Below are 15,658 nucleotides of genomic sequence, written 5' to 3'. Positions count from 1 at the left end.
AAACTACAAAGTTTAGTAGGTAAGTACCTGCAATTTGAATTCTTGATTCTGTGTCAAGTTTAATTCGACCTAGTTCTTCGACCCCATGTCCACAATGAGTTTTCCAATACTTGACACTTACGGTTTTATTGTCTTGTAGGGTTTCTATAAGAGATGGACAAAATTTACCAATTTTGTTACTTCCTATAGATTTTATGAGCCGAATATCTTTTCCTTTTAAATATAACTATTTGAACAATGGCAATAGTTGATATTTTTAATACTTTCATCGTTTAATGTCCATTATTCACGATCACAAACATACATGATCAATGTTTTTTGTTCCATTTCAGATTTCCACTGCCGAAATTCTATAATACACATTCTTTAGCATTTATTTTGATTCAAAATAACTCTAAGGTAAAAAACAAATTACCTGTTTCATCATTGAATTTAATTTCCTCCAATTCAGATTCAATTCCGTGGTTTTCAGTTAAATGCATTCGCAGTCTTACAAGTGTCACTAATACTTCTTGACAATCCTCATACGGATAGAATATTCTGGATTGATTCACCCTTTTTATGATGTTTCCATTTGCATTATGGAATTTCTGAGTGTGTGCAAGCAATGATTTATTGCTTGTATATTTTTTGTTGCAAAATGAACAGGTAAAACTTTTTGCAGTGATTGGATCGTACTTGTGAATTCTTCACTGATGTTCATTTAAATGATATTTTTGAGCAAAAGATTTGTCACAAATAGAACATTTCAACCGTGATTCCATTTTGTAAGCATAGGTAACTATTAACTTATAAGACAAATTATTATAAAATAATTATAATTTAATCCCGCACTGATAACAATATGATGATAACACGATAAAAAGATGCTGGCGCGACGGCATATTACCATTCTGCACCATAGACATATAAATATATATTTATATGTCTATGTTCTGCACACGAAATAAAACCCATATGAAAATACAGCTTTCTCATTGGTTCAACATGTGGTGCGATAAAATATTTAAATTATTTAAATAATAAATATTACAATGAAATAATATATATAAATAATATATTATTATTTATAATAATTGGAGGCTGGCTTTATAATATAGTGTATACAAATTCAGATTAAATAGATTTTCATATTAAAAAAATGAAAGTTACAAATATTGTGTACAATATTTAAAAATGAATTGTAAGTTATATAATTATAAAATCTATAACACTTATTTATATGTTAGTAAAATTATGTGTGCGAACAAATTCTAATTCATATTATTATGATTTAAATGAGTACCTATGTATGCTATTTTGTTTTTGTTGAATAAATTAATATTGTTATCATTGTTGTCATTAATGTAATATTATTTGGAATAGGTAGTTATTTTTAGAAAAAATTATGCGGTATTTTATTATATGATTATTTGATAATTAGAAAAAAATATTTTATCACACATAGATTATTTAAGTGTTTTGAGTTTATTAATCCAAAATCATTATTTTTTTTTTTATTGTATATTTCTTAAATTTAAAAGATATTTCTCAAATTAACTCTAGAAAATCTTCCTTCATCATTTAAAAATATTACTATATATTACGTTATGCAAGCAGTTTGGAGATGGCTATGGGATAGTAAAAATAGTATAAAAAATGAACATCGGACATTAATGATGCAGGCATTTAGGAAGATGTTATATTCTGATACTCCTGAAGAAGCTCAAAAAGCATTTGATGCTACTCTTAATGCAGGGAGCATGTATCCAAAATGGCAAAAATATGTAATTGTACATCACTGGCAGCAAAAAGAGCGTTATTTCTATTACATGATGCAAAAATCTATTTTTATTTTATTTTAAAGCCACTAGTATACAACTATGATAGGTAACTTAGTTACAAAGTGACAGTTACAAAACAATACAAATTAAGATTAACAATAGATTAATTCTAATATACTAATATATTATATTATAAAGCCAGCCTCCAACAAAAATAATATTAATAAATAATAAATATTTCTATTGCATGATTATGAATTAAATATTTAAAATATTTAAATATCTTTTGTCTAGATTACATTAATATAATTGATCATTGATCATTTTTTTAATATATTAATTTAAATAATAACTATCCAATTCATTACTTGATATAGTGTTACTTTTTATACAAATGTAAAAAACATGTCATTAGTCATTATTATTATTCGTCATCTCCATCTTACAAATACATAAAATACCTGCAAATTGTATGTTCTTAATAATTCACTAAACTCTGTTACACATAATGTTATTTTATTTAAAAGTAAGATTATAATGTAATGGATGTCATATTTTTAAATTTTTATTTTAATGCGAGTTATAGGCATTACAATTTCAATGATCTCAGAATTCGTTTTAAATTAAAGTATAAAAAAAAACTAAGAGATTCCTAAGATAATATATTCTTATTTTTCTCAATTATCTAATGATAACAATGATAATTTATTCGACAAAAAAAAATAGCATACATACTAATTAGATACAATATACATACATAGTAATAAATTAGATTAAATTAGAATCAAAAAAATAATGATAATAATAATAAATATTTTAAATATTTTATCCCGCCAAATGTAGAACCAATGAGAAAGCTGTATTTTCATATGGGTTTTATTTCGTGTGCAGAATGGTAATATGCGGCGCGACGCACGAACGGATCGTCGTGTATATATTATCTTTGGGTGATAATGATAAACGAGTAACGACATTACGAGTATTCAGTAATTCAGTATGACTATTACGAATATATGACAATAACCGTGTGCGCTCCGTCAAAGAATACTATTTTTCTTTTATTTTACCCGTATTTTTTTTAAATCTCATGATTTAAGATATGTTTTAAAATGTGTATGGTAGTTCATGCTAATACCAAAATTATCCGTATAGAAAATTAATTGTTATTTACATCGTGAATTTGTATGTTAGTTATAAGGTCCAAGGATGGAAGAAAAATCGGATCAAACTATTGAATTGGAAACCGAAGTTATTTTAAGACTTCCATCAGTATGTTAATTCATATTAAAATTTTCATGTTTATCAACATCTGTTAGTCATTACTTGAAATAAATATAAATTTTATATGGTCCGAAAAATGTTCTTTTACATAGATAGCAATATATATTATATAATGCTTTAGTTTTCTCTATACTACCTAGATTACGATATAATATTTGGTTTTGAAAATTATGATTATAATTTATAATACATTTTTATTCACATTTTGTGTTTTAGGAAGCTGCTGCTACGTTAAGAGAGATAATAAATAATGATTCCAATGAACAACTAAGTATAAAATTAGAAAATGATATTCGCAGAGGTGAAGTTGTCATTGGCAATCATCATCTATTTGCAAAGGTTTATTTACTTAGTGTGACAAACTTTATTTAATTATTATATATGTTGAGTTTCAAAGCCTAGTAGTATAATCCAGTTATTACATTTTAACATATAAGAAGCCTATTTTTGTGTTTTATATTTATTTTTTTTTTCCTGTATATAGGTTGTTGACTTACCAACTATCATTGAGGGACAAAAAACAATTGACAACAAGACTCTATATAAAACTGCAGATATATGTCAGGTAAAAATCATAATATTATATCTTCAAAATTATACTTAATACAAACCTATTAAATGTGGTGATGAAAGATGTAGTCCCAATTAATTTTTGTAATTTATCTTTAAGAACTTATACTTTATATGCTTATACTTGAATTTTTATTCAGAAAAATTGAGATGTTATATATTGCCATATTGTTTTGTCAATGATGGTTAAACGGTTGGTCAAAATATTCTAATTTAAAAGTAAAATGTACTTATAACTAACCGCGAACATTTTGAAATGTTGTTATAGTCAAATGATATAAAGTTAAAATGTAAATTTATAAAATCCTCTGTATTACATTATTTTTCTTTTACAATTATCAATAACATTTAATAACTTCGGAATATTCCTACTACCATCATTATATTCCTGATAGATATGTTTGAATTTAATTTGTGGCTATTCAATAGTTTGTGCATTTTATTCCTTCAGCTGCATTTTCCGATTAAATTTTTGTAATTAATATCCACATTGTTAGATGTTTGTAATTAAACTATATCTAAGGTATACACTTACAGACATCAGAACGTTAATCCATGTTATGAGCTTGGTGAACTTTGTTAATATTATAATATATACTGTAAACTCTCAATCATCAATTTGTGGTACCACCCTATTCGGTGGATCAAGAACTTAGTGTATACACAGTGTGTTTCACTGAAATAGTAACTAAATATTTCTGCTCAGTTACGTCAGACTGAAATGGGATATATGGAATACTGAAATACACATTTTTTGATAATTTTCAAATTTATAACTCTTTCATGCGCAATACAACATGCATTTTTCTAAATAATAACAGGTATTTTTAACACTAGATTCATATAGACCAATTTTTTATTAAGCTACTTTTATGCTTACATTTTTCTCTTATCTCATAAATTGACTGACTTACAGTGAGTGAAAGATGAAATAAAAAAGATTTTTATTCAATTATCTAAAAATTTAAAAATGTCTGTATTTTGTCAAAATAAAATAATTTATGATTGAATGTTAAGTTTATTTAAATTAAGTCAAAGTTAAATATAATTAACTATTATTTAGTAAATATCAGGGCTTTGCACCGGAATAATTTTTTCGGGTTTTGGGTTTTGGGTGTTTAAGGAAAATTTTGGTTATTGAATTTGGGTGTTTCGGGTTAATGAACTTTTCTGGTTATGGTTAAATGTAAATTTATTTGGGTTAATTATGGTTAATTCGGGTGTTAAAAAATACCCATGTTTTATATCAATTAACATGAGATTTTCGACGCGAATTTGGTATTGTACTTTTATTTTATTTTTAAAGCAAATATAATTTTTAAAAAAAACATATTAAAATCATACTTACCATTAAAAAGTCATTTTTCTACAAAAAAAACTTCTTGTTTATTATTTATTTTGATCAAACATAATTTTGTTGTTAGTATTGTTGAATACAAAGGTTAGATAACACAAATATAATTATTTAATATTGTGAAATAATATAAAACAATGATCTAGATTCTACACCTTTAGTTGGTTTATATTTAATATTAATTCATTAAATTTATATTAATTTTTCATATTATATTCTGTTGTATTTGTAGTCTGTACACTGTATAGACACGTTTGACACTGTATATTATTGTGATCACAAGCATGGATAAAAGAATAGATCACAAGTCATGACTAAACGCAGGTCACAAGCAACACAAGCAAATAAGGGTAATACACGCGCGTGTTTAAAGATAATATCGTCGAGAATTAATAATTATACAGTTGCAGTCAATATCAATAGTTGATACAACATAATATTATTATGTTATGTTTTATTAATATAACGCCAACTATTTTCTTATCTTCTTATTTGCGTAAAATACATACGAATTGATATGCCACTCATTTCTTTGTATTTAATAATAATTCGGGTTTTGGGTTAACCCAAATATTAATTCTGGTTTCTGGTTAATTCAGGTGTTAATTTTTTCATTCAGGTGTTGTATTATACGGGTTTGGTTTTGCAAATTTATTCGGGTTAATTGGGGTTTCGGGTTTTGGGTTTCGTTCAGGTGCAAAGCCCTGGTAAATATTACCAATTAACATCATATAAAATAAAAATAAATCACAGAAATAATCACTAGATTAGTGTAGTCTAATCTCTAAGATTATTTTATTTTATTTTTGTTAAATAAACTAAATATTATTTATTGTGTGATAAGAATAGTATTTATTACCTTTACATATGTGTTCATAATATAAACCATACAATAAATAAGTTTTTTCATATAAGTTTATTAATAACTGTTCATAAAATACAGCATTTGACGAAATGTGGTTTTTAAAAAATAAAAGTTACGACAAGCTATATGCTCGTACATGATCATTCGAGTTATAATTTATTCATTTTCATATTATTATTAACATAAATTTACCCTCAGCAATAGCCATTGGGTTACAATTTTTTTTTTTAACTTACTACTTACTACTACTTGTGTGCTTTTTATTCATATACAAAAATGGCTAATCACATTGAAAAATTGGAGATGGTTTTAATTTTTAATGAGTGTCACTGAAATTCCCACCTTGCCGAACAGTCATATGCTGAAAGGTATCCCGATAGTTACTAAGATATCAACCTGCACATAACCATTTTCTATGCCTTGAAAATCAGATCCGAACTTATGGTTCATTTGGAAGTAGAGGCTATAGTCGTCCAATACAGCAACCAAAAATTCGAATTTACGAGATAATCATTTAGAGTATACTCTTAATTTACCGATCATGATATTTGACAAATTATGTTTTCAAATTTCTTGTATTCTATTAATATTTACTTTGTGAATGTGATTAAAGATTATAATTTTGCATTTAATTAATTCATAAAACATTTAAATGTAGCATTTAATTTATATCATATTCAACATAAGTTTGAAATTGAGGATTTTTTTTTTTATTAATAACTCAGTATAACTATTATAGTTCAACAATTACAATATTGATAGATACAGTGATACAATAAGTAATAATTGGTAATTAATGATAATTAATTAATTAAATAATTAATTAATGAGCATATGATATAATGATAAATAAGATAATGATGTCAGATAAGAGTAAACAGAACGGAATATTAGTGTATATAGTAACAGAAATAATATTAAATGTAAATATCATAATCATAATTAATTGGCTGTTATTATAGCGGAAAGAAAAGAGAGGATAATATATTTCTGTAGTTAATACCTAAAAATGTTTATTTTGCAATTTAAAATGTATTTTTCAATATTTTGTTGAACATTTTCTTATTACTTAATCATTACTTTATGATGCATTTTCTTTGTATTTAACTAGTGTAATTGTTTTATTAGATGATAATATGCAAAGAAAATGAAGAATTTTTTCTATCTGACGAAGATGAGATGACGAAAATTTGTAAAAAAAAAGAACCTAATAAAGTGGATAAAAAATATTTGTGGCCACATGGTGTTACGCCACCATTGAAAAATGTACGAAAACGAAGATTTCGTCGAATCCTTAGAAAACAAGCTGAGGCTCCAGAAATTGAAAAAGAGGTATTGCTTAACAAATTTTTATTTAAAAGTCACTTATCATAGCTGATTCCCGTGCTCATCGTAGGCAGTTAAAAATACCAACTCTATATGATTCAAAAAGTGTGTATACCTAATTCGTCGTTTAATACCCAACTAGTCATGTTAAAAACTTCCTGTAACAAATTTCAAATTTCTTATTCATCCATATTAAATTGTATTATTAATAACAATCCTATAAAAACAAAAATATATTTATATTTATTATTATTATTATTATTATTATTATTATTATATCTATTATTTTTATAATAAATCTAAAAATTTTCAATAATAAAATCAAGGGCCTCTTATCAAGATAAAATATAGCCTATGACACTTTAAATAATTTGGCTTTCTATTGGTTATAGAATTTTCAAAATCGGTTCAGTAGATCTAGAGATTACCCACTACAACCTCACATACTTTACATCTTCACATAGTATAATAATAATAAATATAAATAAATAAATATAATACCCATTGGATTGTATTATTAAAGTTTTAGTAGGAAACCCTAATTTTTTTTGAAAATATAATGTAGTCTTTGTCATCCAGAGATAGTGTAGCTTCTCAACTGTGAAAGAATTTTTCTAATCACTCCAGTAGTTTCAGAGTCTATTTAATGCAAACAGTCAAATCATTCCTCCTTATAATATTAGTATGATTAAGAGTATTATTATATTGTCTTAGGTTAAATATCTTTTAAAAAGTGATAGTGAAGCTCTTCGTGTAAAATGGGAAGTAGTGTCCGAAACAGAGGTTCAAAACAATAGAAAAATTAAAGAAGAACCTTTTATACAAGGTGAACTGTATAATAATTTAAATCAAGACATTGGTATTGTTTATAGTTTTATCTAATTTAATTTATATATTATTCACTCTTTGAATATAATATTCTTAGGGTAGTCGATTTATTTACTTTATTTTACAACCTTTATGTTTATTTATATGTTTTCTATCAGCCGAAAGAGATATTTTTGGTGAAGCTCTAAGTGATTCAGATGAAGAAAGCAAAACTATAAATATAATGGATATAGATGAAGATATGAGTAATGGCAATAGCCGTTTATCTTACAGTAATTCATTAATGGTAAATTTTTCAGTTAAATTATCATTCCATTGTTAATTGGGAAGTTGTACTGTATAGTAGGTTTCATTAAAACTGGCCATTTAGTAAGTCACTGTAGTAGATGTAATCAATTTAAATTCAACAATAAATCATTAAAGAAAATGATACTGAGTGGAGTCTCTATGTTACTAGTTCATAAGGGAGTTATGAGTATTTTCAGATGTACATGCAATTTCTAATTTTAACATAATTGTTACTCACTTTAAAATCGAAGTAAAATAAAAATCCTATGAGATGCCCTAGATAATGTTAACCTTAAAATAACCTTTAAATTTGATAATAGGTCATTTAACCCTAACTTTAAAAATTATTATGATGATTACCGTTATTATGATTGTAAAATTTGCAATGCTGCACATGGCCAGAGAAAAAAAAAATGCATAGGCATTCTTTTTAGAGCCAATGCCATGTCTACTAGTCATAATAGTATAACTACTTATGTAGTTGCTTCCAGTGTTTCATTTCTGTAGGCTTTAAAAGCCGGTCGCCAATAAACCTATCTCCAACTTAAACTAAGAAGGGGTACCTAAAAAAATATATTGCTAAAAAGGAGTAATATAATATATTAAATATTAATAATTTCTATTTTAGGAAGAAAAACCATCGACTTCTGGAACCCAAATGCTTATTACAGAGTTTTCTAAAGAAATGTTTATTTCTAATGATAATTCTTTCGATGGAATAAAGGATGGAATAAAGAAAGAAGATGAAATGGATTCCACATTTGATGGAAATGTAGGTTATAGATATGATTTAGGTGTGGATTGCAAGTCTGAATTAGAACTTAGCAATGATAATGAACTTGGTGATATACCTGTCTTGTCAACATTAAAAGAGGGAAATGTGTCTACTGGTAAGTTATTGAACAAATTAACAAATCTGAGATATATTATGTATATTATAATTTATATCAAACTCTGAATTTATTTCAGACGACATAAAACATAAAATTGATCAGTTAAAACAAGAAATTGAAGATCTTAGAGAACGTAAATCACAACAAGATTGGAAAATTGCAAATATTGAAAATATAAATTTAAAAGAACGTTTCATTGGTTTATCTAAAAATTTACTTACTGAGCAACTAGAAAAAGAACAACAGGTATGCTATATGAAGTATATTTTTGAATATAATTTATTACTTACTGATTTATTTTACATGTTTTGACTAATTTGTTATAGATTCAAAAACTTCAATCATTTATTCATTAATTCAGATTGTTGATTGTATAAAATAATTTTAATTTTGACTGGGCAATAATAGTATGTAATATTATTTACTTTTAGACTATAGATTTCAATGTTATAAACAATAATAATATTTTTTTTTTTTTTAATTTTGATAAGTTCAGTTCACATTCAAATTTATCAATTTATATCAAAATAAACAATTCTTTATAATTTTTATCATTTATTTTAAATAAAATTCAAATATTCACTTTTTTGTAATTTAAAAAATTTGATGAATATTTAAGTTTATTTTATACAATTTAAAATTTATTAATGGCATATCTGACAAAGAAAAGAATAATACAATTAGAGATTTCTGTGTCTTTATAGTATCAAACAATAAACTTATATTTATTTTATTAATTTAATCACATGTTATATATTGTTATATTTATACTTAAATAGAAATGTATGTGTTATATACGCATATATACATTTTTTGAATCGAAGTCTAGACAAGGTTCTAATATATAAAGCTATTGGATGAAATTTTAGTAAAAACAGTTTATTTATCTGTTTGTATCATTCAATTCAATCTATCTTCACAATATTTAATTTACAAATGCTAAATTGTTTCATTTGAAACCAACATGACATTACTTTTTCAAACTAATTTTTATTCTGTTTATCTTGCTGAACTATTTCTTTATTTTCTTTATCTAAAATAATTGAGTTTACAGCAGAAGCTTTTTGTTTTCTCTATTTTTGAGAAGTTCTATTTTTGTATTGTTCCTAATTCTCAATAACAGATTACATAAAGTTTTGATCAACAAACTGAGATTTTTGTATACAATTACATACCCTTAAACGTCTATGACTATCATAATAATTATACAAAATTATTTACTTATTTTAAATAAGAGAAGTAAATAATGTATTTGTTTAAATTGATTTAATTTAATATTCAAATTCAATGATAATTTTAGTTAAAAATATGATTAACATAAGTTTATATGTATTTTAAATATTATTTTATGTGTCATTGGTCTTATTTAATGTTTTTCACCTGTAACACATTCAGTTGAAAAATATTTATAGAGGCACATTTTTGATGAGTTATGATGGGTCCATTTTTATTATTTGCTTCAGGGTCCACTATTCTATTAACCGAGTTTATACCTACCCATTTGTTTTATTCAATAAAAATTTCTAGTAAACAAGGAAGCCATTTAACGTAAGATTCTATTTCTTCAGACTTATGTTTTTGATAATATTTAAGACAATGTTGAGTCATTATAAGACAATATTATTGGAAAATAATTTTAAGTTTCTTACTCTTTTGAAAAAACACACACATTTTTTTAATTTCATATTCCAAAGTAGAATATTTTTTTAAATATTTCATTCTACAAAAATTAAGTTTAATTCAAGTAGCTTATTAATATTATAAGTAATGAAATAAGTATTGATGAGCTGAATAGGGGCCAGAATTTTGAGAAATATTCTGACTCAACTTCGCACTTCTAAAATTAAAATACTTATAACTCAAAAACTTATACAAAATTCTTTGTTTCATATATAAGTAAAAATAGGTAGTCCGAAAAAATTCTGTTTTTGAACAAACAATTAAAAATGTATTGTTATCAAATAAAACTAATCTATTTAAAATATTAAGTGTCTAGATCACTTTGAAATTATTATATAATACTGTTAATAATATAGCATTTATTAAATGATGTACCTATTATATTAAGTAATAAGGGAGAGTGGACTAAGTCTACAGTGAACACAGAATTTCAATTCTAATCTAGCCCTCGTGCTGGAAGGTTGTATGATTAGTGCTGTATAAGTAACTATCCTATTATTTTCAATTTATTATCGTTTTCAGTCTTTATCAGGTTAATACTCTATAGTGCGTGTTGTGTGCTTATTATTATATAGATTAACTCACAGATATCTTTATCTTAATAATTATATTATAATGCAGTGTGAAAGTGTAATCTAAGTATTTCCCCGAGTAAAAGAGCAATATTTTCTACATTTAGCAATGATTTTCATACTGCATGTACAAATCTTAAAACATAAACCAACTTTATTAATTCAATAGCTAGCTGGTAATGCAAACCTTGTACTTCCAAATTGAAAAATGTTGTAGCACGTAAAAAATTAGACGGTTTCCTTAACAATGAACGCAGTGATAATTACAACCTTGATTCGGTAAAAATTGACCTAAATATTGTATTGCAGAAAATAGAAACATTTTCTAATAATATTAAATCAATTGAGACTTCTATTGGTTTTTGCTCTGATTCGATTGATGATTTTAACGTTAAGCTAGAGGTAGCTGTTAAAATGATTTCTGATATAGAAAATATAATGCTAAATTATGAACTTAAATCTATTTCTCAGTTTTCAATCAAATTCCTGACGATTTGGACGTTTAGTAAATTGTACTTACTGTTGTCTGTTTAAATATTTTATAAAACAATACAAATAGACATTGTTTTATAATGAAAATAAATATTAGTTAAACAACATATTATTTTGATTTAAGCCCCCCCCCCCCCATTGAAAATAGCTGTGTACGCCACTGATAGATACCGCGCTGTAATGAATTATCATTATTCCAGTACTTAGCGTATTATAATATTATGAACACGGAATGGATTTATAAGCACAAAATATGCTTCAAAATGTATTTTTGAAATTTAGTCGACCATATTTTATTTAAAATTATGTAAAAATGGTATTTCGTCGTCTTCACTTCGTGCTTAAACAATAATATTCCTAATCTGTCTTAGTAAATGAATTTTTTATTTATTCATCTACCTATTATTTTAGAGCCTGTGCGGTGAAATATCAATCTATTAAGTTTAAAACGATAAGTATTTTTTTTATTATTATTATATTAAAAGTTGAATATGAACAGTAATTATATAAATAATATGGAAAAACAATTATAGCGAAGCAGTTAATAAAAATATTGAACATATAATGTGTCAATGATATGATGATATGTAGTCTGAAATCAAATTTTTTGTTATTTTGTTTTAAAATATTTAAAATTATTAATTTATTCAGACTTAATGCTAGTAGTATTAGGTGTTTAGCTTAGATAACTAAAATGTCCTACCATAATACATGCCTCGGTGGCGCAGTGGGCAGCGCGTAAGTCTCTTTATATTAAGGTCGTGAGTTCGATCCTTACCTGGGGCTAAAATGTTTTTGGAAATTGTGTTTATTTTTTATGCAGATTAAGTAATTTTCACTTAGTTATACATTTTGAAAGATTATAATAGTGATGAGTTGTTTTTTTTGGTGAAGTGTATGAGTAATGCAGTACCTCACTGGTCATAATACTTAATGTTACTTATCAATTGTAAAGACAAGGAGTTAATATTATGGCATTATATTAAATAATAAATAATAAAAAAAAATAAAAGTATAATAAATTGGTGTAATAAATTGGTGTAATATATTATGATAATAATGTCCAAAAAAAATCAAAGCATTCATAATGTAAGTCATATATTATGGCAGATAATACGATAAAACGATCTATATTATCTTTATCATATTATACCTATACAAAAATATAACTTCCCATACGTATTGAACATTTCGTTTATCGTTATTCGTTTATACGGTACATAGGTAATAGGTATATAATATAATATATATTATATAAGTAAGGTACATTATATGTAATGATAATTACTCGGGCCGCAACTAACCTATACCTACAATATTATCGGGCCGGAGTTCACGGGTCTGCGAAATTTTAAATCGTGTCACGGCGGCTTCTAGATATGCCGACCATATCAATACGATAGTAGCAGCGTGATAACGTTCATCTTGATAGTAAATTTGTCTTCTTGATAATTAATAATTTAAAGTTCAATGAAATATAGTACATAAACGGTTGTATTTTAAATTTGTAATAATGTTGTATTTTAAAATTAAAAATTTGTTTCATAGTTAATAAATAATTAAATAATAATTCAAAAAAATTAAATATAATTGGGTAAGTAGTCACATTAAAAAAAAATAAATTACTTAGCACTATGATTTGACCCTAATGGTTTATTTTTATCTACACAATATGATATTTGATGAGGCATTTTTGGGACTTTAGGCGCTAACTCACATGGGTCAAATGGTTTTCTTTTTATTTTAAGAGACTGATTTGATGGTTTATTGGTATAAGCATGTTCAGATACCCTTTTCCATTTTGGTACTCGTCCAGCTGCCAAATTGCGTCTGCCACCAATTTCTGTTGTACGCCTAGCTCGAGCTGTTGGCTGAGTCCCAATGTGTTTGTTTCCAACGAGCTTAATATTTTTAGTGTTTGGATTAAGACCGCTATATTTTCCAAATGTCATCATTGCAGATAATAATGCTGAGTGAGTATTAACATTTTTTTCATATGAATTTACCATGGATTTAATTCCAGGCAAAAAATATTGTTTCTCTGACATAAATGCCGTTTTCATTTTTTCAATAGTTTCATTAAATTTTTCTACATAATTATCAAATTCGCAACTCTCATTTATATCTTCTATATTTTGTTGTGTATCATCGTTATTTAAATATGTAATTGGGTTTTGCATTTGTGATTTTGAACTACATTGTAATTTACTAATGTCTTGTATGTTCTCAGTACTAGCTGGGCCATACCATCCTGTTTGTATATCAGAACTCCCTGTCGCTATAACATGAAGCTTTTTCCTTGTTTCTTCAATAGTTGGTAAGCACAAACTAAGATTAATATTCAAACTTTTTGCAACAAAAATTTGATGTTTGCATGGTTTTCCAGTACTACCTTGGACACAAGAACACATTCCAGAGTCAATATCAACAGTGTATTTAGTACCTTTTTCTTTATTATCAACTACAAAAAGTGAGTTGTTTATATCTATTTGTTGGTACTCTAATGACTTCATTTGTTTAGATGAAATAAAAAATCTTTTTTTTAAATATCGAGGAGGCCGATTTGCAGCAACATCTAGGATTTTCATCTCATAAAATACATCCATGTCATTAATGATGAAGAAAAATAGTTGGACTGGTGAATAAGCTTTTGTTCTTTCAAGGATGACGTCTTTCATAATTTTAACTCCAGCTTCGCTTATATTGCTTGTGTTTTGGCCTCTTATTACAAAATTGTCTCTTAAACAAATAGCCCATTCAGTTTTTCTCTAAAAGAGTCCTTCTACATATGATTTGAATCGTGGATATTCATTAGTCAAAGAATCAGTCAATATTTTATTGTATGAGTTATTTAAATCATCTGGATTTTTTGAATATACCATATCTTTTATTCCACAAAAAAGCATCGAACGGTGTTTTAAGGGAACTCCATGACTAGAGTCCCAAAGGTATCTCCAAGCCGCTTGAAGCACATGAAAAATGCATAATAGCAGTGTTGTTTGTGGAAAACATTCTTGCAATGCATTTCTTTCTGCTGTAGAGTCATCGGTCATAAATACTAGAGGACCATTTATGCATCTATTTCCCAGTGCGTTGAGTGGTAATAACTTTTTCCACATTTCCAAACCTACTTTAATGACAGAAGTGGCCTCACTTGTTAAAATAATAGTACCAACAATCATACTACCAGCACAACTATTGGTATATATTAAAAATACTTTACACCCGAACCGATCAACATTCCCAGTTGAATCAATGAACAAAATTTCTCCACTTTCTTCAAACCCTGCACTTATGCGTTTCATTAACGGACTAACTATAGAGATTACAAAATTCCCATCTTCAAGTACTTCGATCAATGCACATTTGGACTCACAATCTTTGTTGTATTCGTCAACAGCGTTTTTAAGTGAGATCATCATATTATTTCCATGGGATGCTCCAAAGTGTTTTTTAAACATTTTGTAATAAATATAATAAATCCATTCTGGATCTGGAAGTTCTCCTCTGTCACCAACACACTTATAATAATCATTACCTAATTCATTGCGTAATTGTTTTTTTAGAATAAGTAATGCTTTTGAAGGAGTTTTTCCTTCTTCAAAAAGCTTCAAGATTTGGTTTTTAACTTCGTCAGATGGAATTCTATATTTTAAAACACTAGCACATAAAATGTCATGATTGTGGATGTGTCTAATTACAACAACTGCTTTTGAATATTTGATCCTGAAATAAAGTATATTTTA

At 26.1% G+C, this 15,658-nt stretch overlaps 2 protein-coding genes and 1 non-coding gene across 4 annotated transcripts; all 3 read left to right on the top strand.

Annotated features, from left to right (window-relative positions):
- Positions 1-2,752: 2,752 nt before the first annotated feature.
- On the top strand, positions 2,753-9,814 carry LOC149059631 (transcription initiation factor TFIID subunit 7-like). Of its 2 annotated transcripts, none has more exons than XM_089215948.1 (9): positions 2,753-3,032; positions 3,261-3,383; positions 3,529-3,609; positions 6,962-7,165; positions 7,874-7,985; positions 8,146-8,273; positions 8,904-9,165; positions 9,245-9,414; positions 9,495-9,814. In XM_089215948.1, exons 1-9 carry the CDS (start codon positions 2,970-2,972, stop codon positions 9,522-9,524), a joined length of 1,173 nt encoding a protein of 390 aa, XP_089072074.1. In that variant the 5' UTR covers positions 2,753-2,969; the 3' UTR covers positions 9,525-9,814. The 2 variants fall into 2 exon arrangements, with proteins under 2 accessions (XP_089072074.1, XP_089072073.1); XM_089215947.1 differs by having other exon boundaries at positions 2,755-3,032; positions 7,874-8,018; positions 9,495-9,808.
- A 2,811-nt stretch (positions 9,815-12,625) lies between these two features.
- On the top strand, positions 12,626-12,698 carry TRNAK-CUU (transfer RNA lysine (anticodon CUU)). Its single transcript has one exon. It is a non-coding gene; the product is annotated as a tRNA-Lys (tRNA).
- Positions 12,699-13,668: 970 nt separating this feature from the next.
- On the top strand, positions 13,669-15,629 carry LOC149059629 (uncharacterized). Its single transcript, XM_089217309.1, has 4 exons — positions 13,669-13,885; positions 14,143-14,229; positions 14,299-14,382; positions 15,479-15,629. Exons 1-4 carry the CDS (start codon positions 13,794-13,796, stop codon positions 15,591-15,593), a joined length of 378 nt encoding a protein of 125 aa, XP_089073435.1. The 5' UTR covers positions 13,669-13,793; the 3' UTR covers positions 15,594-15,629.
- The last annotated feature ends 29 nt before the right edge of the window (positions 15,630-15,658 follow it).

Source organism: Diuraphis noxia, unplaced genomic scaffold (assembly GCF_037042655.1).
Source record: "Diuraphis noxia isolate RWA-SAM2 unplaced genomic scaffold, SU_Dnox_SAM2 contig0001, whole genome shotgun sequence".
In the NCBI taxonomy this organism is placed as follows: domain Eukaryota; kingdom Metazoa; phylum Arthropoda; class Insecta; order Hemiptera; family Aphididae; genus Diuraphis; species Diuraphis noxia.
Note: the sequence above shows the minus strand (reverse complement) of the source record. Positions and strands in the feature narration are given on the sequence as shown.

Coding starts and splice junctions, on each gene's coding strand:
- LOC149059629 (XM_089217309.1), top strand. CDS start 13,794: ATGTGTTTGTTTCCAACGAGCTTAATATTTTTAGTGTTTGGATTAAGA. Junction 13,886..14,142: donor ATTGCAGATAATAATGCTGA/GTGAGTATTAAC, acceptor GTATGTTCTCAG/TACTAGCTGGGCCATACCAT. Junction 14,230..14,298: donor CCTTGTTTCTTCAATAGTTG/GTAAGCACAAAC, acceptor ATGGTTTTCCAG/TACTACCTTGGACACAAGAA.
- LOC149059631 (XM_089215947.1), top strand. CDS start 2,970: ATGGAAGAAAAATCGGATCAAACTATTGAATTGGAAACCGAAGTTATT. Junction 8,019..8,145: donor TAATTTAAATCAAGACATTG/GTATTGTTTATA, acceptor GTTTTCTATCAG/CCGAAAGAGATATTTTTGGT. Junction 8,274..8,903: donor CTTACAGTAATTCATTAATG/GTAAATTTTTCA, acceptor TTTCTATTTTAG/GAAGAAAAACCATCGACTTC.